Consider the following 25027-nt stretch of genomic DNA (forward strand, 5'->3'; position numbering starts at 1 on the left):
TCTTTTTCCATTTCTTCCATACTGGCGTTGAGTTTTCTCTGGGTTTGTGTCACCATTGGGAAATATGCACTGTGAAGCACTAAGAGGTATGACACTGAGTACTGTCTGTCAATCAAATGTGCACAAAGCGTCAGCAGCAAATCATCTCACATTTTGAGGAAAAGGGACTCCAAATATTGCTCTAAATTATAGTTGTTGTTTACAAAATCTTTCAAGTGAATGGAAGAATTTGGGTTTTCTTAAAAATCTAAAAAAAAAAGTCTAAAAATTTAAAACAGTCTTTACAGTGTGATTACTTTTCCCATCAGGCACTGCACGTACGTACAGTACCTGCGGATGCACACACACACAATACACACACACGCACACACACACCCCCCCCACACACACACACACACACACACACACACACACACTGTTGCTTCTGTAATGGCCTGCAGTCCTCAGCAGGTTTACGATAACTCGTCCATGACCACCTCCTTCTGTATCCTGTGTTCCTGTTATTACCTGAGAATCAGTCCTGCCATCGTTACAAAGGTATATTTGGGTGAAAGAGAATGCAGTAGCCTATGGTATGGAAGATATATCATACCATTATTCAAACAACAAAAGACCAAATGGAATTGTGAAACCCCAGCAGCAAAATACCAGCTAATACACAAATTAACAAATGGCCACTTTGCAAATTGAAAACCCAGGAATAAACAAAATACCACATTGAATAATGGAAACTCAACAGATTAAATGTTGAGTTTCGATGCTCCTCAGTTTCCATTTAACATGCTCCCATACAGTTTGCATGTGTCTTTACACGTTGGTATTTTAAAGCCTGACTTGCACATACCTATAAATTAAGGCTCCACCCCACCATGTTCATTACAAAATCGACATCTGATCGCCCTGACTTTGGCAGACTTTTCTAGAGTCTTGCACAGGCATGATGCCCTGCAGCTTAAAAACTGCTGCAAACTACCAAGCTGATCGCAAAAAGAAGCAAACTTGCTCATCGTGCTATTGAGTTTCCGTAAGATAATTTGAGATAAACTGATCATTTCATTAAACCAAACCACAACCATTCAACTCAGTACAAAACCGTCTGTGGCTGTTCCAGACTGTAGGCCTACTTGGTTTAATAAAGTGATTATTTTGTTTTTTTAATTTTTAAGCAGTAATTTTTAAGGTCAACCATAAAAAGTTGGAACTGTTGATTGATCTATTTGTAATATATTTAAAGGGTATAGTTAAAATTTAAGTAGCATTCAGGCTTCTCAGCGTAGCACAAGAACGAATGCACCTTTCTACAGTTTTCCATCTTGTTCCTGTTACGGTGCCTTTGATACATGTCTTCCACATTTAACAGCCTTCCACATTTCACAGCCTTACAGTTTTTATTAATGCAAACTGGATTCGTCTGAATATTTATCGTACAAATACATAAAATGTGGTGGTTTAAAGTTGGAATAATTACACCAAGAGGTCTACATTTAGCCGGCAGATATGTAGACTCTGCAACTCGATTGGTTGATTCGGTTCATGTCAGCTGACTGACCCACAGCTCTCTTCTAGCAGCCGCCCAGCATGATTTCAATCTGACCCATTTGTGCCACTGGCATTAAGACTGAACTGACATGGTGCCAGGCCTATTTCATAATCACTATTTAAAATCCGGTCAAGCATGTAAGACACTCAGGTTAACTAATTATACCTTACAATGACTCCATTAGATTTTTTTTGAAAACGCAGGTAGGACACACAGAAAAAAATAACTTCCAAAAAATGTCCACATTAAATTGAAAGTTTTTAGATGTATCAAACCAGGTGGCAAATTTCCCATCAACTTAAGTTTTTTTTTTGAGAACAAAATCCTGTTTGTTCAAAAAACTTTCTAGAATTAATATTTTCTTAAAAAAAAACAAAAAAATTATTAAAAATGAAATGGAAAATCTCATCAAAATTGTCTTAACGATGTGAAGTTTTCCCGTCAGGCATTGTGTGTGTACATAGTTCCATTTGTATGCTATGTGTCACCCCTCCGGGCAAAGGGGAAGAGGGCCAATCGGCGGGTTTGGAAGCGCTGGGCCACACCCACCCCCCTGTCCCCCTCTCATATTCCCGGGCGTGACGTTCTAGAGACAGCTGGCCTCGTCCGGAATGCGGGGGGGGGGGGGGGGGAACTCTGAGACCCGCAGGACCGTCCCACGGCCGGATTACACCAGCGGGCCGAGGCACGTAGCGCCACTGCCGCCACGGGCACCGCAGCCAGGGGAAACGCTAAAATTACAGCGCCTTCTACGGGACCAGACCAGCAGCTCAGAAAGGCGTCCCTGCGTGTAAAACTCCAAACTGGAGAGCTTTAACACTTCATAGTTACATTACATTACACTATGGCCATTTGGCAGACGCTCTTATCCAGAGTGACGTACAGCAAAGTGTGTAACAGTAACCAGCGACAGGTGTGTTGAAAACCCTAGAGGGAAGTACAGTTCCAAGTACAGGGAGTGACCGCGTTAAATTTAGTTAAAATTAGTTAAATTTATTTTCCATCGGGACGCGAGGTAGGGGAAATGGAGGCACTGTAAGGTGTCTGGTTCTGAGAGTTCGCAGAACACTTCAGCAGAAACATCAGATAAGGGAGTTCAGGAAGCGGAAGAGCAGGAGTGGGCATTAACTAATTACTGCGCTCCTGCTGGAGCCCAGCGCTGGAGCTTCAGGCTCACAGGAAGCGAGATAAAGCAGTTTCATGGAAAATGTGCTTTACCTGAGAAGTGAAGTACTGTTCAGATGGGAGCCACTGCCACGTGTCCACATGAGAAAGTCAATACTGACTTATAAATAGGCAACTGGCATGTAACATCAGCCATGCAGTTAACTTCAACACTTGATATTCTAAGTCAGCTGTTTAAAACAACAAAAAAAAGAAACTGCACAACGTTACTTCGGCTAGTAAACCAGGATTGAACTTTATTCAGTATAGTTTGTTTATACATATAAATATATACAAAAAGAAAAAGACGAACAGAGATGAAAAAAAAAAAACACACACTTGGTTAATTTTTTTACATAATCCAAATTTTTTTGTGACCGGTTCACAAGACCCGTCATCATTCCAGATTAATTCAATTATTTTAAAAAATGCTTTTAATATACTAGAAAGCCTACAGAACTGCCTTTCCAATACAATTTACCATTAATAATCATTTGACCACAATTTGTTGATATTTTAGTTATTGTAAAATCAGTCTCCCAAAAGGTATTTTGGATATTATTCTGGATCTTCTCTCTTTGTCCCATTTCCAGAACTTGGGTTGCCTTCCCTAGACTGCAATGACGGTCATGTGTTCTAGGAGCAATTCTCTGAATTTTAAATTTTACATGTGGTTGGGCATCCACATCTTGTGTTCCATGCATGAATGCATATTTGAAAAACAACCTCAATCATTATGATCCTAATCACTGAATAAACTTCAAGTCTTACTGGTTGTTAAACCAACCAGCACACCAGTGCTCTACTACAATTGATCTATTCAAATAAATATTCTTGTCCATTTTAATGTGATATCACAAAACCATTTGGACTTCCACAGCATTACAAAAATTTGGCCCCTGAAACAAATATTGCATAAAGCAAACAACACTCTCAGCAGGTCCAAACCAGACTGGTGAAACAGATGGGCACTGTACGTAACGGATGTGATCTTTAAAAGAAAAAGTGCAATACCATAAACCAGGGGTCTCAAAAGTGCAGGGCTGCAGGTTTGAGTCCAGTCCTGGAGGACCGCAGTGTCTGCAGGTTTGAGTCCAGTCCTAGAAGGCCACAGTGTCTGCAGGTTTCCGGTGTATTCCAGCAGCTATGCTACAAACTGAAGTCAATGAGTCTGTAGGGCTGAGATTCCAAGGTCCAAACAGGCTGCTGATTAACATTAGGGAAAAAAAAAAAAAAAAACCTGCATACACTCCAACACCCCTGCCCAAAATCAGCTTGGTCCCCGTTTCCCAGACCAACACAGTGGCAAGGCCCATGCCCGACAACTTTAAACAAATACTAAACTTCTGTTCAAGTTGGGCACAATGACACTTTCTCCCAGGAATGAAATCACAGAGGAGTAACAGTATTCAACTTAATTCTTTCATCCATTTGTTTTTAAAGCAACCATTTAACTTTGGTTAGCCCTATGGCTACTGTAAGAGTATCGTTTCAGCCTAACTACTCAAGTCTCATAGCAGTCGCAGTTGCATTTGAAATGATAAGGTTTAAAACTGGTGTTTTGCCTAAAAGGTCGAACAGTCCTATCATCCTTTCAAAGGAGGCAGTAGTATTTTCAGTGTGAATCACTCCTCACCTCCACAATGTTGATTTTAAAACATTATTAATATTAATAATAATAAACCGGAGGGTGAGAACAGGGTTTAATTCCAAACCTCGCTCCCTTTAGCTGCAGGGCCGGGGTCGGTGTGGACGGGGCCCACTCCGAGCCCAGAGGGGCGGGAGCCTGAGACCGGTTCGGAATGTAAGCAGGGCCCAGCGCCTCCTGTTCAGCGAGGCCAGCGACTGCCCTCCCTCACTGAGGGGAAAACTTCGGAGGAGCTTTTTCGGCAGACGGAAACCATCGTCTCCGCGCACCTCCACAACCACGTTTGACAAGTGCAACTGTGAGATAACCCGGTGAAGCGTGTAGAAGGCGGGGGGTGGGGGCGGGGTGTACATTTAGTGTAAAACGACCACGCTGGGACGCTCTGAGAGGAGCACCGAGGCGTTTTGGAGATTAACGCCTTGCGCCCCCTGGGTCACCTCACACCCCCGCCCCCGGGTCACCGCACCCCGTTATTTTGGGCAGGACGCACGCGGGCGATCTGTAGCTGCCGCGGTCCTGGGCTTTCCTCCTCCCGCCGGTCCCGTTCGGGCTCGGGGGCGGAGCCTGAGGTAAATTACGCGGAGTAGAGGTTGAAGGGGCTGGAGCCCAGGACGAACTCCCCCACGCCCACGAGGTACATGACCTGGGCGATGCCGAAGAGGGGGGCGATGACCAGCGCCCTGCAGCCGGCGCCCTTCAGGAAAGCCGACGGGCCCTCCTTCCGCATGATCTTACTGCAGAGAGAGAGGGTGCTGCTCAGTGCCTGCATTACACATTACACTGCACTACATTTACATTACATTACGTCACACAGTTACGCAATACATTACATCACTTTACATTAGTTACGCATTACATTATATTACTATACATTACCCAATAAATTACACAATATTACTTTACATTACACATTATATTACACATTACCCAATACATTGCACATTACTTCACACACTGTGCAAGCCCAGTTCCCTAACCACTGAACTACACGCCTGTGGAACAGGCAGGAGTGGGCTTGCGTGAGCTGGGGCGGGGGGGGGAGGGGTGGGGGGCGGGGCCTACCTGACGCAGTCCACCACTCCGTTGTAGCTCTCCTCGTTCACTCCTTTGCTCAAGGACTGCAGCCTCGTCTTCACAACTGAAGGGGAAAAAGGCCGAATGTTAGCAACCGCTAAACGGAAGACACCGACGTATTCATAATGATCAAAATCCCTTAGTCATCGCAGGGCTACTGCTGTTCCCTGCCCCGCTCAACGGGGGGGATCTCCATGGCAACAGACTCACCGTCGCAGGGGTTTACCGCCACGGCGGCCGTGGACCCCGCCGCACACCCCGAGAGGAAGGACCAGTAGAAGGGGGCGTTCTCCGAGGGGGAGGGCTGGCCCAGCCGGTTCAGGTGGGCGAACAGCGGGAAGTAGACCACCGAGAAGGGGACGTCCCTGAAGAGCAGAGCCAGACCAAACGTTACCCAAGCGCAACAAGCTCACGGAAGAAATGACCTTCTGGAGTGAAAAATTCTCTTCACTTGGTGAAAATACACATTTCTTTCAAAATTGCCACAAAGACGTATCAGTGGAGCAAAGCAAAGATTTCCCAAAAAAAAAAAAAAAGGCAATCAAAACTAATAAACAAAAAACAGGGAAATTCTTGAGTACTGAAGAAATAAATTAATTAGGCTTAAACTGCACAAAGTGAATAAGTAGCCACTGGAGCAAAAAAGGCTATTCGCACTGCTGTGTGCGCTGACGGCGTGTCTAAAACTCCCAGGAGCACACGGGGTTAAACTCCTCTGGGGGGCGGGGACGGGGGCGGAGCTCACCTCATGAGTGTGGCCCCCAGGCCCCTGTAGAGGCCCTGGATCCCCTGCGTGTGCAGCAGCTCCCCGGCGATCTGCAACGCAGACACCCTCCTGACCACAGGGGCGGCGCCGGCGTTGTAGGAGCGGCTCAGCACCGTGTTGGCCGAGCCCAGCTTGGTGGCCGCCATGACGACCGGCTTCCTCTGCTGGGCCGCTATAAGGGGACGAAGGGTCAGTTTACGCTCGTTTACGCTACATCAAATTATTTTTTTTAAAACTACAAAAATTTTACTTCATCGGGTTTGGAAAGAAACCCATAAGGACTGGATGATACTCCAGAAGGAAATATACACATTATAAAAGCATACGGATAAAATTACACACACAAAAGACTAGAATAATTACTTTTGAATATAATGAATACTGAGAGAGACAAGTGGAGCACATCCTGAAGCCAGAACAGGGTTTCCAGACCCAACCGGCCCGGTGTTCTTACCGAGCCTCCCAGCATCCTGGAGCTGGATCTTCAGCATCTCCATGGGAGTGGTGATGACGACCTGACACATGCCCGCCCCACACCCTGCCAGCATTTCCTTAAACACCGTCAGTCCCTTCCTGCAATGCACAAACAGGTCTGAGGGGGCAGCATTCCACTCTCGTTGGCAGAGAGCGCGTGCGGTGACGAGCTCCGCCCGCTCGCCCGAGCCCGGTCTCCGCCTGAGCGCCGCCCTTACCCGTCTTTGCTGAGGTGGTGACGGAACAAGTCGTTGGCGGCGAGCTTGATGGCCTTCTCCGGGGTGACCAGCGTCAGATTGACCGCAGCGCCTAAAATAAACAAAATCTGGAATTAGCCGGTGAGCCGGAACGAAGGGGCGTCGCCCCAGGCACAGACATAATAAAAAAAAGACTTCTCTGCGATAAATCCCCCTCCACCATCAACCATGCCTGCAAATCTACCGCCATGCCAAAATAAAACAGCCGGTAATAACGCTCAGCTGGTTTAGCCTGCGGGGCAGCGACTGCTCAAACAGTGGCCGGCTTGATCGTGGAGGGGGGGTTGCACACACCCACATTATGAGACAAAAATCAGTGGGAAGAAAGAAGAAAAAAAAAAAAAAAGAACAGAAGTTCAGATGGAGGAAAGGAGGAATGTCACGCAAAGTTTAGGGAGAGGGAATTTTTAAATGAGTGCAAAGGGGAAATCCAGAAAGAAAAGAACAATTTGAACAGAAGTATCCCCACTAGGGAATTGACCAGTGCCAAAACCAGTCTGGGAAGTTTTAAACTGCAATGCAACGTACTGTACATGAGAAAGTAAGTACCTCGCAAACCATAGCTCTTACTGCACAGAGCAAATTCACACATTTATCCATACATATCAGAAAATGTTAGTGGACAGTGGCAGAACAGAAAAGGAAAGATGGTCACTGGCTAAGAAAAACACAGCATAAGTATACAAAAAAAATGAATGCAAACAAGCCTAGTTCCAACAAGTGGTTTGGTAAGGACCATTAAATGATTTGCCTCCATCGTGGCTGCGCCTAATCGGCTAGCCTTCAATATCCACGGGGTCTGCAACATGAAAAACACAGATGCAAACAGACAGCACGACACCGGTTCCATTTTCACCCACAAGATGGCTGACGCTTTTTGAGGTGACACGCGTATGGTTCGCTGCTTCACAACTTCATAGACACTACAGCTTTTAGCAGCTCAAAATGGGGCGTCGGGCAAGTCTCTTTGGCATCACGCCAATGTCAGTTTGTACAGGTAATTAAAGCGTCACACAAAACAGCCATTTTTTTTCCCCTCAAAGGGAGCATTTTTGTGGAATGAGTTCACTGGCAATACGAGTTAGACCAACCATAGTTGACAGAACTGAACATTTGGGACAATAACACAGACAATGTTAACAACAACAGAAATAAAAAAAGGGTTCACTGAAAGAAAAAAAAAGAATCTTACCTCTGTACATCCCAAAGTAACCTTCAGATCGGACCGTTTTGATGAGGCAGTCCATCCTAAAAAGGGGGAAACAGAGGCGGCCATGTTAGGGCACCACCCAAAGCAAGCAAGCGGATTTCAACCTCACTCGACAACCGAGACCCAGCCCAAACGGGCACAGATCTATCCTCGTTGGGCCAACACCGTGGCAGAACAGGTCGGAAGCAAGACGAGAACGGGTTTAGGGGGGAGCATGCTGCTGAGCGGGTGCACTGAGAGAACAGAAGACGAGGAGTCCACCATGTCACGCATTCCAGCAAAATGGCACAGGGGGGCGGAGGTGGGCATTGGGACAGAGCACGTCACGTGACCGAGAACGAGGGTAATTTTCCACACGAAGAACTCCAAATCCCACCCATCCCCACCTAAAGTAGCTCACTGGGAAAACTCACATGCTCTTGTAGACCTGCTGACCACTTCTCTGGTTCTGCAGTCTGGTCTTGGCGAGGTCGATGGGGAAGACGCAGGTCACCCCCACGATGCCAGCGACGCCTCCGTTAATGAGCTTGGCTGGAAGACTGCGGGACCAAGCGGGACAAGAACATGAGCCTCCCTTCCAAAATCTAATTCAAGCAAGCTCTCATTAAATGCTTTAAACCCCCCCCCCCCCCACAAAAAAATCTATAGACTATAATTACATATACCTGTACTTAAGGAATTACAACTAAGCTCGATGAATGATTATTTTCAGAGAATTGCTTTAAGCACACTTAAATTGGCACCAAACAGTCCTTACAAAGACGTCCTGAAATTATAGAGAAGACGGAGTGTTCTCAGTCTGTCCAATGGTTATACAAGAAATGTGAGGAATGGCCAGCACTAATCCTTAGTAGGCATTCTTCAGAGAAAACCTGAAAGGGTTGAACGTACCTGATCTGCTGCTGGGACATGGTTACTTTGGGGCGGATGGCGGCGCGCAGAAGCTGGTTTGGTCTGTAGGCGTCCCGGAGGGTCACTGCGGTAGAGACGGCAAGAGTTATATATAGGCCAGCTCCGCTAACTTCGAAGGCATGCAAGCCACGCCCCCTACAGCGATTCCTCCTCCCGCTGTCTGTAGAACCTACTGGAGATCCGCCCCCCACCCACCCCGCGCTTAACCACGCCCAGTTCCCCCTCCCCGCATCTCAGACGAGCGCGAGCGCATGACGACAACTTGCGCTCAAGCTCTTACAGGAAGGCATGGCTCGTTTGCACACGACCACGAGCCGTGCGCAGCGCGTTGAAAGAGGATCCGTTGTGGATGTGTAGACTACATGCCACGCAAACTGTGCGAAGCGCCTGGCTGTTTCAACTCGTCGTAGGACAGCCCGGCACAAGCAGGGGAGGGGAGCAAATTATCAGACCCTTGCACGCAGCCTTCGAGAGCTGAATATCTGCCAAGAAGGGCTCTCACGCCCAGGACTTGTTTCAACGGGGTCGATTGTTCCACAAAAAAATAAATTAAGCCTACCGTTATATAACGAATATAAAACGTATTTGGCTCACAGACAGCTTCCGAAGAAAAACTAAATTACAAGTTCACACCTGTCAGTCAAGGGGAAAAACCAGTTAACCAAGACGCGTTTACATTCGAATGTCCCCTTCTAATGTTAATTACATGCTGTCAGCGGTTTGGAAGATAAAGCTCTGTTAGCGATAGAGTAAAACCGGCACGCCTCGATATGAATACATGTCACGATATGAATAACAGCGAACCATTACTATTGAGGCTCACGAGGTTTAAAGCAGGCCATTGCCACTCAATTTAAAGTATGAGTAACAGCTTCAGTTCAAAGTAGGCTCAGATTCTTTAAACTTTACTTGGAGCCTGTCAAACTAACGTTACCTAACCCGTTATCTACCATTTACACTGATGCGTTTACCGGTAAAGTAAATCAACACTGTGATCCCACCAAGTTCACATCAAGTTTTGGCAGTTCGTCTGGCTTCCTTGGAATTGAAGGTCATGAAAAAGCGCTTTGAGCTGCAGAGAGCGACCGTTATCGGCTGAACAGCAGTCTGTAGCTACTACATCCCAGTGGCACTTCAGAAGACGAAGCGCTCAGAAACTATTACCAATGCAAACAGCATAACCAACCACTCAGGTTAGACAAAGTCGTGCACAACTTTTACAATAAACACATACTAATAGCGACCGTGAAAGCTACCTACTTTCACTCACTAGTGTGCACTTAAGATGGGGCCCAAACCGGAAATTGTCCTCATTTGAATGTTACTCTAACCTTACCGCTATAAGCCAGTAACTTACTTTGAACAATACCATATTGTTCTCCAGCGTTACATCAGTAGTTGTATCAATACTGCCCATAATTCACACAGAAACACACTTTGGGGACTATTTACTAGCTTCCTTCAATTTACAAAGCTAACTTCACTATCTCACTTATCTTCATTTCTTAGGAAGTGCAAGCCTTTGCAAAAAGTAAAGCTTTCTACTCAGTGGAGTAATGTTCTAAGAACAAATGGTATTTAACCCAAAACTGCAATGGGGTATTTTTTATTTTTATCAGGAGTCACTGCATTATTGGAACAATTATAAAATTTAAAAAACTTACCAAAATATAGCTAGTCTAACTGACGAAAAGCACGAAGTGGGGATACTTCCTCTCGATATCGTTTGAATGAAGTGAGTTCGCCGACAGTGGAAATTTCCGCTCATATTAAGCCGGCATTGGGGGGCGTACCGCTTTCTAGATCATCCAATCGTAGAACAGATACTTTGCATACTCAATCGTCGTTGGTTAACACATTGCTTCACGTTTCGTCTGATCTTCAACCAAAGACAAGTTACATTCCACAGAATCGTAGTGCCGGAGAACTGGAAGTTTTTGAAGGGTGGGCTAATGAAAAAAAAAGAATAAAAATGAGTGGGCTAATGTATACAATCATGGCCTTTACGGGATGTATGTCTCCACCTGATAGTATATCTGTAGTAAATGTAAGTGCTTACTTGTGTAAGCGTTTGGTTTTTACTTCATAGACATTAACATTAAACAAATGCTACTTAATCACCTGATAGCTCATTTGTAAATACGTCCTTGCACAGGACATGATCTTATGAGGTTAACATTTTATTTATTTATTTATTTATTTATTTATTTATTTATTTATTTATTTATTTTGTAAAACCAAACGTTTTGTTCTAAAGGTAAATGGAAAGTTATGTTTCTTGAAAAATACAATATAAGTCACAACTCTAAAACATAAAGGGCAGTAATAGTCAAATGAATACTGATGTTTTTCATTTTGAAAATATGTCCAACTGTGGGCTGTAAGCACACCCAATACACCCAGAACCTCACCCAATACCATGTGAATTTCCCAAGTTTTTATTTGATGGCACCTCATGCATGTCTGTCTCAGGAGCATGTTTAGATATAATACAGTATATACATCTTAAGGATTTAGGCATATTATGGATTTAAATCATTGAACATGTTTTACACACATGCATAGTTTTGAAGAAAAAAAATTAACAGAATACACTGAGTTTGAACACTCCCAGTCTGAAACCACCGATGGGGGTAAGAGAGGGGTTATGATGAGCACTGGATACTGTCAGAATATACACAACCATGGCAGTGTACAGATTTTCTAACTGAAAGTTTTATGTTTTCGTTACAAGAGTCTCATGATACATCTAATGATCTAATGTTAGAAAGGTGAATGAACAAATCTATTATTATCAATCCAATCAAAAGCTGACATTCTCTGCTTGGAAAAGCGGACAATGTATGGTTGCTGAATTTGTAACATACATAAACATGAATTATAAGGCTCTGTCTAAAATAAGAATTGATAAAAGCAGTGCCTGCAGATCTGACCGTAGTTCTAGTCCGAGTACAAAATAAGATTTAAAAAAGCATATATGAAAAAAATAAACTGGCAGCCTGGGTCTAATTGGGAGTTTTGATTCATTGCATGGGAGCACAGTCTGATGAAGCCCTTCTTTAAATAAAATTTGCAATTAATTTGTAATTAATCCCAGTGTGCCAAAGTTTGTTGTGCATGAAATAAAAATATTAAAACTGAGTTCAACTTTCCCCTTTCATCTTGCAAACTCCATTGGCATCAGAGCACAAGGCTGAATTTGGTTACTATGGACTGAAGAACCATTTACTATATGTCTGACGCAAGTTATCTTTTGTGCAAGAACCAACTTGTTACTGCTTGGGTGGATGTGAATTCTTTGCAAGTATTTATTGTTTATATGGAATTTTTTTGTCCTGCGATACATTATATTACCTACGGAGATCATGTGACAAGTATGGGTATTCAAAGTTGCGGATTTGTATGGCCTGTAACTTAGTTTTATGAAGAGTTACAATGACTGAAACTTCATTTACACTTGGTGTTAATTCATAGCACCAAGCAGTGCCCACCCTAAACTGCACATCATGAAGGGCAATTCATAAAAGCTGCAAAGCAACAAAGCCACGAGCAAGGGATTAGAAGTGAGAGTAACACGAGAATCTCAACAAAACAAAGTAATAACCCAGCCCTGTGCTCGTAAATAGCAGGGATAGGTATGCCGTTGGCAAACCCCACTAGGCCACTCTCATTGTTTAAAATGGCTGAGGGGACAAATTCCAGTAAAGGTCGATTACTTCATCCGTTATGACATCTGGGCTTTGCGTTTCAAAATTGAGCTAGAACTGCTTTTGTTAACTGGACAACTCATGCCATTCCTATGTAATTACTTTAATGGCTCAGATTGCCAGCGATCCAAACCAAGGTTCTTCGGCATGTTTCAGTGGATGAGTGAAGGGGGTGGTTATACTAAGATCAAACTTTCCCTTTTCTTTAAATAGTAACATAAAGACAGTGTTAATTATATTTGCGATGTTAATTGTCAAACAGAAAAATGTAAAAGATATAAATATTTTGAGATAAATAGTCTCTACCATGTCTACTATATGATTTTTAATTTGGAAATGTAAACACTTTTAAGTGTAGGTTGAACCTTTCAGAAGCCTGTAATCACAGTAAACCTAATGCACGGGTCTCCTTATCCAAGCAATGAGGATAATACCTGAGGTCATGTAAATATAATTACATTTGTTGATTTATTTATTTACTTATTTACTTTTACTTACTGATTTTACTTTTTAATTACTTACTTACTTCAACTTTCTTACTTGCTTACTTACTTTGCTCCAGCACTGAGACATTTATTGTGGCTCTGTACCAGGGCCATGCAACAAGGTCTCACAAGAAGTACAACCGTACAGGTGAGGAAAACCCATAAAGGTAGGTAATGCCCATACAGGCGGAAGTGCTGCGGTTACACCCACTGAGAGGCAGAAAGACTGTGAGCGACAGCGTTAGCATTCAGCTTGAATGCCGCGAAGACACAAAAAAACATCTAAAATGGGAAAGAGCTGTTGTGCGATTGACTGTACAAATAGATTCAATAAGAAATCGGATCTTTTCACAGACTGTCAAACTAATCACCAAGCAGGCAATGTACAGGTATTTCATGGAGAGCACAGTGCATACGCTCCCACTACAGAACAATCTTCTAAATACAATTTGTGCACCATTACCCAGATGGGTATATTGATAAAATAATACATAGACTGTACTACTTTTGTTATTCAAAGGTACCATGCAGTATTTTTACCTCAAAAATATTATAAAAGAACCATGCTCAATTATATCTATGATGCATTGGAAATCTCTGTCTTTGCCCACATTTGCTGAATCCATGCACCTCTGCCTGCATTTCTGTACTTTTAAAATGTGTTCTGGACCTTTCTGTGCACGCCGCTCTTTTCTGTGTGGGGATGGGTGGGCGTGGCTACAGAGCTGAGGGGTGGGGTCAGGTTTCAGCGGAGCGTTTGTAGCTAGCTGGCTACTGCAATGGCGGTCAAAGTGAAGAAGCACAAGTACAGCAGAGCGAAACAACAAGCTGACAGGGCTTGTTCAAAAACCAGGGTCAGTCTTGGAATTGCTTTTCCTCGATAGCAACAAGTATTGAAAAAACACAGATATAAAAATAAATCGGCATACAATGGATATAAAATATAAAACCGGAGATGAGTGGGCGGGGTTGAGGACGGAGGAGGAGAAGATTACTTTAATTGTAAACACAGGACCACAGCAAGGCTGAAAATCTTGAATTTTATGCCTTCAAGAAGAACAAAAAAGAGTGTGATTTTTTGTGTGGTTCCCAAGAGTTTGGATTGCAGGTAAAGTACAGGTGTGTATTTGTTTATAAAAGCCGTTGTAATGTTCTTTGTAATTAACTGTAAAATTATCCCCGCAATTATTCATTTCAGAGGAAGTTTATGAATGCCTGTTTACAAAGACATGCGATCTTTATCTATGGGAGGTACAGAATTGTGTTGTCGCTGAATCGGGTGATGAAAACACATCTGAGTCACTGTTAAAATATTACACAACAGACTGCAGGCTTTCCTCGCGTCACTGAGGTAGGAGTGTGCTGGGAATGTTCTAGAACTAGTGTATAATATCACTCTAGAAAAAAAGCAGATAACTTGCATCCAAACATTTTCAGTCTCCATTGGAATTTGTCTAATGAATGCTTTATTTCTTTTTCTTTTGTTCTTTAATATTTTAATTACCATTGTTTATTTTAAGTTGTATGGCTTGAGCTGTAGAAGTGCTTTAAAATAAATACATAAATTCACATAAATAAATACAGAAATAAATATATGTTCAATCTCAATATCTATGAGTCATTTAAAATGTGACCTCCCCGATTTGTCCTAATTGTCTGACGCACAGTCACACGCTGCCAGTGACACAGATGGTGGTGAGAATGACTCGACAGGGCTCAGAATAGAGCCCTGTAGCTGAACTGCTGTGGAAGAAATCGGCCAGTACAGTAGGCTGGGCTGCTTGTTCAGATGTCCAACACAACAGCGGTGCGCTTGCATTTCCTCCACGGAGTTAAAGACTTTAAAAATAAGCCCCAGCTCTCTCTCTCTCTCTCTCTCTCTCTCTCTCAAATTCAAATTCAAATGCTTTATTGGCATGACGTATTTAAAAATACATATTGCCAAAGTGTAGCAGTAACAATAATCAACTACAGTAAGAATATATATAATTAAAAAGAAAAAAGAAAACAAGCAGCATAAATAAAAGTAACATAATATTTATTATCTATTAAATTAACTAAATTAAATTAATTTAAAAAAAGTATTTTCTCAATAAGAGTATTCTATATATATACTCATACATATGCATACATACAGACATATATATATATATATGCATGCATACACACACACACACATATATATACATAAATACATACATATACACACATATGCATATATACATACACACATACATATGTTTGTCAGATCTCTCTCTCTCTCTCTCTCTCTCTCTCTCTCTCTCTCTCTCTCTCTCTCTCTGATGTAAACACAGTGCCATTCTGTCAGTGTGACCTAGATGGATAGTTAAAGTCTGCTATCACCGGAAATGAACGCGCCATTACACGACCTGGCATGAACTGGCCTCTTGATTTAACAGGTTTGCCCATCTGTACACTGCTACGAGGAGCACAAAAAGTAAAATCATCTACACATTTTTATTGTGAAATAATCTGTTTATGATAGTGATCATGAAATCGTTTTTTAAAAATTCTAAAAGAATAAGAAATGCCTGACTTTGTACGGTTTAAAAAAATAAAATCTCTTTCAGGTTCTCCTGAATATCATTTAAGCATCAGATTTAACACAATCATAACCAGAAGTGTAGAGGCACGTATCTAAATTAACTTAACAGTAATCTTCTTTGTTCATGTTCAATGTCTGAACAGCATATTTAGAAAGATATTTTAGAAAGATGTTTAGAAATATCCAAACACAAACACAGTGGCATGAATATATGCATTTATTAAGAGGAGCAGATTTCTAGAGCTGTACTATATAGTGTAATGCAAGCCATTTATATGAACTACAAGTGTTCACCTCCTCGAAATGTGTATTAGTGTGAAGCAGGGCGTTGCTGCAAAAGTGCATCCGTGCTCAGCGAACCTACCCTGGGTAAATAAAGGTGAAATTAATAAATAAACAAGTGTTCACCTCCTCCAAATGTGGAGCAAAAATTCAGAATCAACGTCATCGTTATTCTCGCTAGATGCATAGATGCAGGATAGTGAGGGAGGAGTTCATATGAGCTCAAAGGACAACGGCGTAGCAAAATAAAATGGAGCAATCGTTCAGTTTATTGCACTTTCAACAGAACAGACACAAAGGAAGGCTAAGGCTTACATTTAAGTATTCCTGACTTTGTGAGGACACTCCTGGTATTCCTGACATTGTGAGGACACTTGTAGCATTCCTGACTTTGTGAAGACACAGAGATAATAGCAGCAGATGCATACTGTGCAGATGTGGAGTAGTGCACAGACAGGGAAGTTACAGTATTTCTCATCTGCTCTACTTGGTTAAATAAAGGTCAAATAAATACAATTCTCAGACACAGTGTGTGCTTTCCATTAATGGTCTGAAAACACTGTCCCTGCGATATACACCAAAACCTGACCTGATTACTTCATCATCCTATCAAGGCTATAAAGACAGCAGCTGCTGCCAGTGAACTACACTGATATTCATCTCAATGGAAAACACTGATATATAGTAGACAATATATCCTATTGTAGTTAACTTCACTTTTTAACTCTACTTCATTGCTACTTCCAGCTGTGTGCAAATGCCACCTGACATTTCACATACTAAACAATCAGAGTGAAATATAGTGACAGTCAAGCTAGCAAGTGCAATTAGGGCAGTGATGACAAAGAGAGGATTCAATGGCCCTCGCATTGGGCTGGAGCTACTAACTGGAGCTACTACGAGCTGTCAACCTCTCACATGCCTGAACCAATCAAAAATAGTTTATTCTCTGTAGCAACGCCGCAGGTCAAAATCGGTCAAACTTCCTTGATCGAACTTCCTTGTTCAAACTTCCTGATAAATTACAGCAGCTTCACCCATTTTTTGATTTTCCTGGAATGTTCCCGTCAGTGAGGCGGCGGTCGCTGCTTTAGGCGGGCCTTTGGCGTAGCAGAGGGTGCTGTCGCATGGGTTGGGCAGCCTCTTGCCCCGGTGGAGGCATTCGGTGTTGCTGGTGTTGCAGCGGCTGCAGTGGCACCGCAGGGCCACGGGGAAGGAGAAGAGGGGGTCCACGTCAGGCGGGCAGCCCGGCAGGCTCACAGCGTGGTAGACCAGCGACTGGTACATGCAGGCCCGCTGGACCGGAAAGCCCTTCAACCCACACTTCTTCATGTTGGTGTCCTGCATGGTGAAACGTTCAGCCTTAATTCAGCTCCAACACAGATTATGTGGGTCAAACAGAGGTCGCACCAACTCTGTCAGTATCAGGTGTGTCGATTTACAGAGCCGATGGAACACGAGCAGAAAGATCGCTATCGGAACGGGTTTCTCTAACACGAACGGGTGGTTTTCAGTAACGTTTCGTATTTCCCTGAAAAATCTCACAAATCCGGTGGGAGTGTTTTTCCCTTTTTTTTTTTTTTTGTACTGCCATTTATAAAATTAATTAACCCTTTAAGGTGGAAGATATATCTCATAAAAAAACACGTTTTCAACGTACAAAATGCCAAGTTACTCACACATACAAGACATACACCATCTATAACTCATTCATTCAGACTGCCAAAATCCACGCCTGCCATTAAAAGTATTGATATCAAAATGACGCCAAGTTACGATACTACAAACAATATAGGCTATCTTGCCTCACCGAAATTAAAAAAGATGTATTCCAAAGCAATACTACCCAATATTTCTTCAATTCTTTCAAGTCACTTGGCACTTTAATTTCGGTGAGGCAAGATAGCCTATATTGTTTGTAGTACCGTAAGTTTGCGTCATTTTAATATCAATACTTTTAATGGCAGGCGTGGATTTTGGCAGTTTCTTGATGCAAGAAGCGTATGTTTGTATTGGAGTGAGAATGCGAAGTCTGTAATGAAAAGGTGTTTATGGTATCCTTTTGAATTTTTACAGGTGAAAGCGATGTACCGTTTAGACAGGTTCGGATTATGCTATCCTTGTGTGGAATGTGACAGTCGTGGCGTAGTACGCATCAAAGCAGTGGAATTGGCATATATGTAAACAGTGGTGTGACGATAAGGGTCTGTGAATAAAGCATCAGCAAGCCGTAGAATAATGCCAGTGTATGTGCTCACCATTTGTCCGCATCCAGTCTTTATTTGGGGAAAAGAACTCAGGTTGAATTAAGCTTATAAGGACTTTTGATCTTTTGAGGCACTTATTCTGTAAGGTTTTAGTGGGAATCCTCTTCGCTGTTTTGCTAAGCTAGAACCGGAAAACTTGATAGTGGAGAATAGGAGCAGATGCATATGTCCCAGCAGGCTTTGCACATGAGAAAATAACAACAGTGTGAGAGAAATTAGGATTAGGAGAAATGATGAAATTGCATAGTTGAAACAATATGTTTTTAGCAGAATGGGCGTGTAGGTGAAGGTTGACATGATCACAGACTATAGTGCGAAGTAAATGAAGTGACCATGAGCGAGCTTAGTTTCCTTATCAATATAAAACATTAGTTGTTAAAGTGGAGGGTTAAGTAATGTGTGAAATTTATTGTACTGATGTTTTTCTCATGTTCGGTAGTAGTAGTTATAATTATGAGTGAGTCATGATTTTAAATGTAATGTTTTAATGCGGAGTTGCAGAACGTACATACGTAGTAATTGTTTGTATGTGGCTAGATAGAGAACAGGGCGAGGTAACATGAATGTAGAAACGTGGCGTTTGCTGATAAGAAGGTTTTGTACAGTAGCCAAGTGAAGAAATATAGTTAGTAGGAATGGCATAGTGGTGAACTGGTGTAACTTTTTAATAAAAGGAATACATTTGCCGTCATGAAATGCATATGGGTGGCCGTGAGTGAGTTTTGGTAAAGCAAATATAAGCGTAAGAAAATGTTAGCGTAAAAGAGGAAATTATCTGCCGGAGGGCGAGTCGAGATTCAATCCTTCAACCGGAGGTTTACCAGTCTGTGACTTTGTTAGGGCAGCACCATGACATAGCTATGCAATGCGTGAAATATCATTAGCAAACTTGTCCGTGGTTTTAAAGAAGAACACAGAAGCACAGAAGAGCTCCCGTTGAATCCATATGGCTTTGCAAAATTGTAGCCGGTTAATAACTGAACGTGCAGACAGTACGTCATAATGCAGTGTATACGTTCGGTGAACGGCGGGTAGATATGGTACAAAAGGAATAATTGAGAAGTAGTAGACAATTATTAGTGAGGGTAAAAGCAGGTTAAAGAAACATGTTCCTAGCTGGGCTTGAACCTATGACCCCATGTTCCCAAGACTGTATCCTTACCCACTAGGCCACAGGCAGACCAGCTATTTAAACTGGAAATGTTTCAGAGTAAAAAGGTATAGATATTTTGCGCGTGTATGCGAGTTTTTGATTGTGTCGTGTAGGTGAAAATTTGGCTGGTGTCGGTAAAATGTCCAATGGGGAGACATGTTGTTAGTGGGATAGGCGGCATGAAAAAGAAGAATGAGAAAAAGAAGAAGAAGAAGAAGAAGAACAAGAAAGAGAAGAAGAAGGAGAAAATGCAAAATCCCCTTAGTTTGGGGCTTTATTGTGTGGACATGTGAAGTAGTTTATGAAATCTGTCTGTTGAAATGTACAGAATTTAATGTTTTTAAGGGCTGAGTGTCTGTGGCTGTTGTGGTTATTTCTGTGGGGAACCCTGAAAAGTGCCAAACTCTCTGTGCTGTATAGGTATGGGGCATGCCCCCGCCAAGGCGTAACTTGGCGGGATGGCATACCTGCCATCCCAATTTGATTAGAGTGATCCTCATGAAACATTCTATTGCTAATGTAACAATCATCACTACTGGTAATTGAAAGCAATGGAGTTCTAGAACACTGACTTGGAGTTTTGAAAAAAAAAAACATTCCAAAAAACCTACTCCACAAAGGGTTAAAAGCATAAATTCTCGCATAACCAACCTCAATAGGACCAGAAAAGAGATGGATACATGAGCTGGATATGCCAGTAAAAATTAAAATAAGCATGGCAGGTGAAAATGTATAAAGGTGAATATGCAATATTGAATACATTTAACAAACTGCTTTATTTCCATTTTTGATCCACATGGCAGTGAATGTCGACAACACGTGCAACAGGTGTGGTCCAGGACCAGCAGACCTAGCGTGGATCAAGAGTGCAAGAGGGCTGTGGACATGGTGTCAATGTCTCCACTGCCATAGAAGCTGCCACTTTGCCTGATTGTACTTCAAACACGTATTTAACCCAGATCTGAAAAACGATGCGTTCTGACCCCGTTCTGAACTATCAAACAGCCTAATTACGTCTGAAAGCAGGACTTAGAGGAGCCATAGGTTGTGACAGCGCAACAGGCGATGATGCGCAGCCAGGCACGCGACCTTACCCGTGAAAAACAGAAGCCTCTGCACACGGTGGTGTTGACAGCCACGCAGTGTTCGCAGCCTTCTCTCTCCACGTAGAGCGTGTAGTTTTGGGGAACACATTTGGCGAGCGCCTGGCCCAGCAGCAGGCAGAGGAGAACGCAGGCGAGCGAATCCAAAGCCATCCGGACACGACCGAAGCTTCCCGTGCTAATTCAGGCGGCGTGAACCCGTCGGCAGGACCGAGTGTGGAAGAGGAAAATCTCTAGAGATGAGAGAAATAAAGACAGGAACGTCAGATTGAAGTGTGAAGAAGTCACTCCTCACACCTCCCCACACATTTCCTCACTCACTTACCTGGGATGATGCCCGGGACACAAATAGGACATTAGCAAGACTTCATGAACCTGGGTGAGTGCTCCCCTTTATACCGATGTGCTAATCTGCGTTCATCTCTGTCCCCTCTTATCTTCCTCCACAGACAAGCGAGGACACACAAGCCCCTCCCATCAGAGTTACCTGTGTCCAGACACCAATATACCCTACGGAGAGGTACTGGGAGGCCAAACGGGGATTAGAAAGACTCCGAACCTCAGTTGTCAGAAGCAGAAAGACTATTACATGAACTTTATGGAAATTCAAAGAATTGGCATTGGTTGGAAACGGAAAATTTAATTTTCATTTGTTTCCATGCTTGTAGAAGTCGTTCAAGCTCTAGAGCACACGGCACAATTTGAGCATTCACCATGAAAGGAAAAAAATTGACGAGTTATCTAGATATCTGCTGGAGCTCAACCTGATACAACAAACCTCAACAGTACCAACGTTTGTGGTGTTCAAAGAGCCAAAAATGTACAAAAAAAAACCCAACAGCAACGTCTCTTTCCAAACATAATGGCGCGGTTACTCATTAACATTCTCAGACCTTGTTGTGCACAGTTTGATCAAAAACTACTTTCTACTGAAGTACAGCAACCGTGTGTGTTAAAGTCGCAACCAATGCACGCCAGTATTCTGGGCGCAATGTCCACATGGTCTCAAAGCCGGGTTTCAATACACAATGGGTACAATGTTACAGTGGCGGTTACAAGCCCAATTCCCTAAACATTATTCTGATATGTAGTTCCTTACCACAAGAACACTTGGCGCAACTTCTTTCATGAACCAAATTTGATGCTGCACCTGCAGGTGATGACCATGGAATGTTGGCAGGTCATTGGTGCTGCTTACATGTCTGAATCTCCCACTTCCAGCTTTTTAATTGTAGAAAATGAGGTTTTTGATTAGCAAGCTGGTCAACTTACATGGGAAAAAATATGACTTTAGTGACCTACATATTTATGTATCACAAATCCATCAGACGAAAAGTATAATATTCAGTCCATGATCTAAGGTTTGTTTTTTTTTTTTTACAGTGAAACAGGTTATCTGTTCATGATCATATTACTGTAAACACAGGTTATGAATCTCACCACTCATAATTTTATGCTGCTGTGACTGTGTAGTTATGGATATGTGGTCAGCATAGGCTACTTCCAAAATCCAGCAAAAATAAACTGACTCGATTGTGGATAACTCACCGTTATTTTCACAATTTGGCTCCTGTGTAGGGCAAAAATGTTTTAGCTATATAAATGCCAGTAATGTGTGGTAAAGTAGTATGTGGTGTGGAAGACAGTGTTAGGACACACTCTTCTAAAGGCAAATAAGTTCTCTGCCTGTCCAAGAGCATTTTCCCCCACCAGAACAGTATTAATGTTAATGTTTTTAAGCCCACGAAGAACTAAAGCACGTGTCAAGCTGGAGGGCCGCAGTGCCTGGAGGTTTGACTCCAGCCCTGGGGGGCCACAGTGCCTGCAAATTTAACTCCAGACCTGGGGGGCCGCAGTGCCTACAGGTTTAAACCCAGACCTGGAGGGCCGCAGTGTCTGTTGGTTTTCAGAATGTCCTTGGCACTAGTAGAATATTCAAGTCATTGATTGGCTAAAGAATCCACACAGCTTGTTCTCAAGGTTCTCACAACTCTCATAGTCATCGTGCAATGTATCTGGTTTATAGTTGTCAAGTATGGTTAAGAACACTACTGCTATGTACCAAGTTTGGTGCAAATCGAACAAAGAACAAAAAAGCCTTTTGGAGAAAAACTGTTTTACATATTATGCAAATTACCAAAAGGCTACTTATGGTGGACTTTCATGATCTTCTTTCATATTACTGTACTTTTGGGGATAGTAACATTTGAGTGCAACCTCAGAGATCTGCTGGAGTCTTCTCAAATTTTACAGATCTAAAAAAAAAAAAAAACTACATTCTTAGTAAAGTAACTGAAATATGTATTTGACCCAGATCTGACCTCATGACACTTTCATGTGTTGTCAAGTCCTAAATGCACCCAAAAGATATGCACATTATTCTCACAAAAGCATTCACATACGTTAATGAAAATTAATGTTATTGTACAGAGAATGCAAGGTGAGAAGGTGAGAAAAGATATATTTCCCATGATGCTTCAGTCACAGTCGCAGAAACCACCCCCAACACAACAGTGCCTGAACTAACGCTGTGAATCCCACATGTCTCAGACGTAACACAATAACCACCTGTGCGGTGGATTTGCAGATAATACACTGGTCTACAATAGACCCCAACTATGCAGCAGCCTTGTAATAGCCCAGTACAATCACTGGAATTATGTCTGTTATTAATTTGTTGAAAGAGTGAATGTTGATGGCTATTTTATTCCATGTATTGTCCATGCTGACCTGGGAACAGGAGAAGTGTTTTCAGATCCAATCCCCAGAACCTCCCTCGCTCTCACTAATCTACTGAAACCTTACTGCACCATGCTGGGAAATAAAAAGCCAAAATTACGTTTACCGAGCTATGATTACAAGAAAATCCATGTCCACATGCTTACAGGTTTGCTTTCATTTGTTACCATGGATCCCGAGAAATCTAATTACATGTACTGGATTGATGACAGAGTGAACAGGCTATCATGATAGACGTTTCAGTAAACAAGATTTGTGGCAACCACTTGATAGCCGTGATCAGCATCTGCAATTTGACATACACAGGTCAGCTCCAGTCTACACACAGGACAGGCGGATCATTTACATTTTTTTCACGGTATTTTCAATGACATATGTCCAATAACTTCACCAAGTAGCGGCCTGTCAATCAAAGCAAAACAATAAATTCGAGTTTTATGTGATGGGTTATCTTTTCATGTATGTTCCATTACGCATTCAATGATTTAACCTTTGTGTTGTCTTCATATCATGCATGCACCCCGTGTCCACTGGCTCAAAAATACGCCCCCTCACTGCAGCCCCAGTGATAGTCTCTCCATTGAATTTTAAACATTAATCGTTATTTTTCATGTAGAAACGACCTGTCACCCATCAATAAATTGGTGAATAACTGTCTTCCTTATTCACAGTCCAGAGAGACTGCATTTCTTCAGTCCAATTCAGTCTTTTTTTCTGGAATAGATGTGTGGCACTTGACTTTGACTTCTGACTTCATAACAGTAAGGTAAAAAAAAAATACTCACAAGACGATCTTTGTATCCTGATGGTGTATCGCTAATGGCAAGGTCACTCCAGGAAAAGTAATTAAACTCTCTGAAATTTTTTTTATTTCTCCCTGAATGTTTTCTCCTCCTGCATTTGCCCAATATTATTCTGATTTGAATCTTTTTTTCCTTTATCTTTGATGCGATTCTCTCAGAAGTCAACACCAAGTTTCTCAATTAGACACACACAGAGAGCCAGCGAGTGAAAGTTTAACACAAGATAGACCAGAGTGACGCCAACACACTTTGGGGACTTTATCATTAATATTACTCCAACTCCGTGAATGCTACATCTTCCTCCTTCCACGACTTTCCTAAATATTTGGGCTTAAACTAACAGCGTTTTTAAAATTTAAAAAAATTGACTCAGTCAAGAAACACAGGCAGTCCGAGCTATTTCCTTCACAACCCCCCGACGACAATAGACAAGTGCTTTTACTCAGGTGCCAATGTGTCACCGTTTACTCCAGCATGCTGTCCATCAACTGAATAACCAGTGCTTTGATGCAAGTTTCCCAAAGTGCTATCGAAACTTACTTCGCACATATAATCACACAAAATTCATTTCTTGCAATCGTCTGATGAAGTTGATAAAGCCTTTAGGGTGGGGACAAAGAATTCTCAACAATGTAGTTATAGAAATGATAGGCTTAGGCAGAGATAACGCCACTGAAATATTTTCAGGTTTTTCTCTGAAACTAAGACTTTGAATAAGAAAAAAAGTCTCTCCAAAGAGAATGGTAAATGGACTGCATTTATATAGTGCTTCTATCCAAAGCGCTTTACAATTGATGCCTCTCATTCACCCATTCACACACACCAATGGTGAAAGGCTGCCATGCAAGGTACCAGTCAGCTCGTTGGGAGCAATTAG

The 25027-nt window shown here is 42.4% G+C and overlaps 2 protein-coding genes across 5 annotated transcripts; both read right to left on the bottom strand.

Annotated features, from left to right (window-relative positions):
- Positions 1-2935: 2935 nt before the first annotated feature.
- LOC135234974 (mitochondrial glutamate carrier 1-like) lies at positions 2936-10811 on the bottom strand. Of its 3 annotated transcripts, none has more exons than XM_064300143.1 (10): positions 10710-10811; positions 9025-9109; positions 8547-8672; positions 8116-8171; positions 6885-6975; positions 6647-6765; positions 6172-6364; positions 5637-5791; positions 5415-5490; positions 2936-5086 (listed from the first exon to the last, which is right to left on the bottom strand). In XM_064300143.1, exons 2-10 carry the CDS (start codon positions 9042-9044, stop codon positions 4927-4929), a joined length of 996 nt encoding a protein of 331 aa, XP_064156213.1. In that variant the 5' UTR covers positions 9045-9109; positions 10710-10811; the 3' UTR covers positions 2936-4926. The 3 variants fall into 3 exon arrangements, with proteins under 3 accessions (XP_064156213.1, XP_064156214.1, XP_064156216.1); XM_064300144.1 differs by lacking the exon at positions 10710-10811 and adding an exon at positions 10047-10069; XM_064300146.1 differs by lacking the exons at positions 8116-8171; positions 8547-8672; positions 9025-9109; positions 10710-10811 and adding an exon at positions 7660-8064.
- Positions 10812-16331: 5520 nt separating this feature from the next.
- LOC135234975 (thyrotropin subunit beta-like) lies at positions 16332-23806 on the bottom strand. 2 transcript variants are annotated; one of them, XM_064300148.1, is made up of 3 exons: positions 21708-23806; positions 20600-20841; positions 16332-17426 (listed from the first exon to the last, which is right to left on the bottom strand). In XM_064300148.1, the coding sequence occupies exons 2-3, from the start codon at positions 20759-20761 to the stop codon at positions 17091-17093; spliced, it is 498 nt and encodes a 165-aa protein (XP_064156218.1). In that variant the 5' UTR covers positions 20762-20841; positions 21708-23806; the 3' UTR covers positions 16332-17090. The 2 variants fall into 2 exon arrangements, with proteins under 2 accessions (XP_064156218.1, XP_064156217.1); XM_064300147.1 differs by lacking the exon at positions 21708-23806 and adding an exon at positions 20934-21670.
- Positions 23807-25027: the final 1221 nt, after the last annotated feature.

Source organism: Anguilla rostrata, chromosome 11 (genome assembly GCF_018555375.3).
Source record: "Anguilla rostrata isolate EN2019 chromosome 11, ASM1855537v3, whole genome shotgun sequence".
Lineage (NCBI taxonomy): Eukaryota > Metazoa > Chordata > Actinopteri > Anguilliformes > Anguillidae > Anguilla > Anguilla rostrata.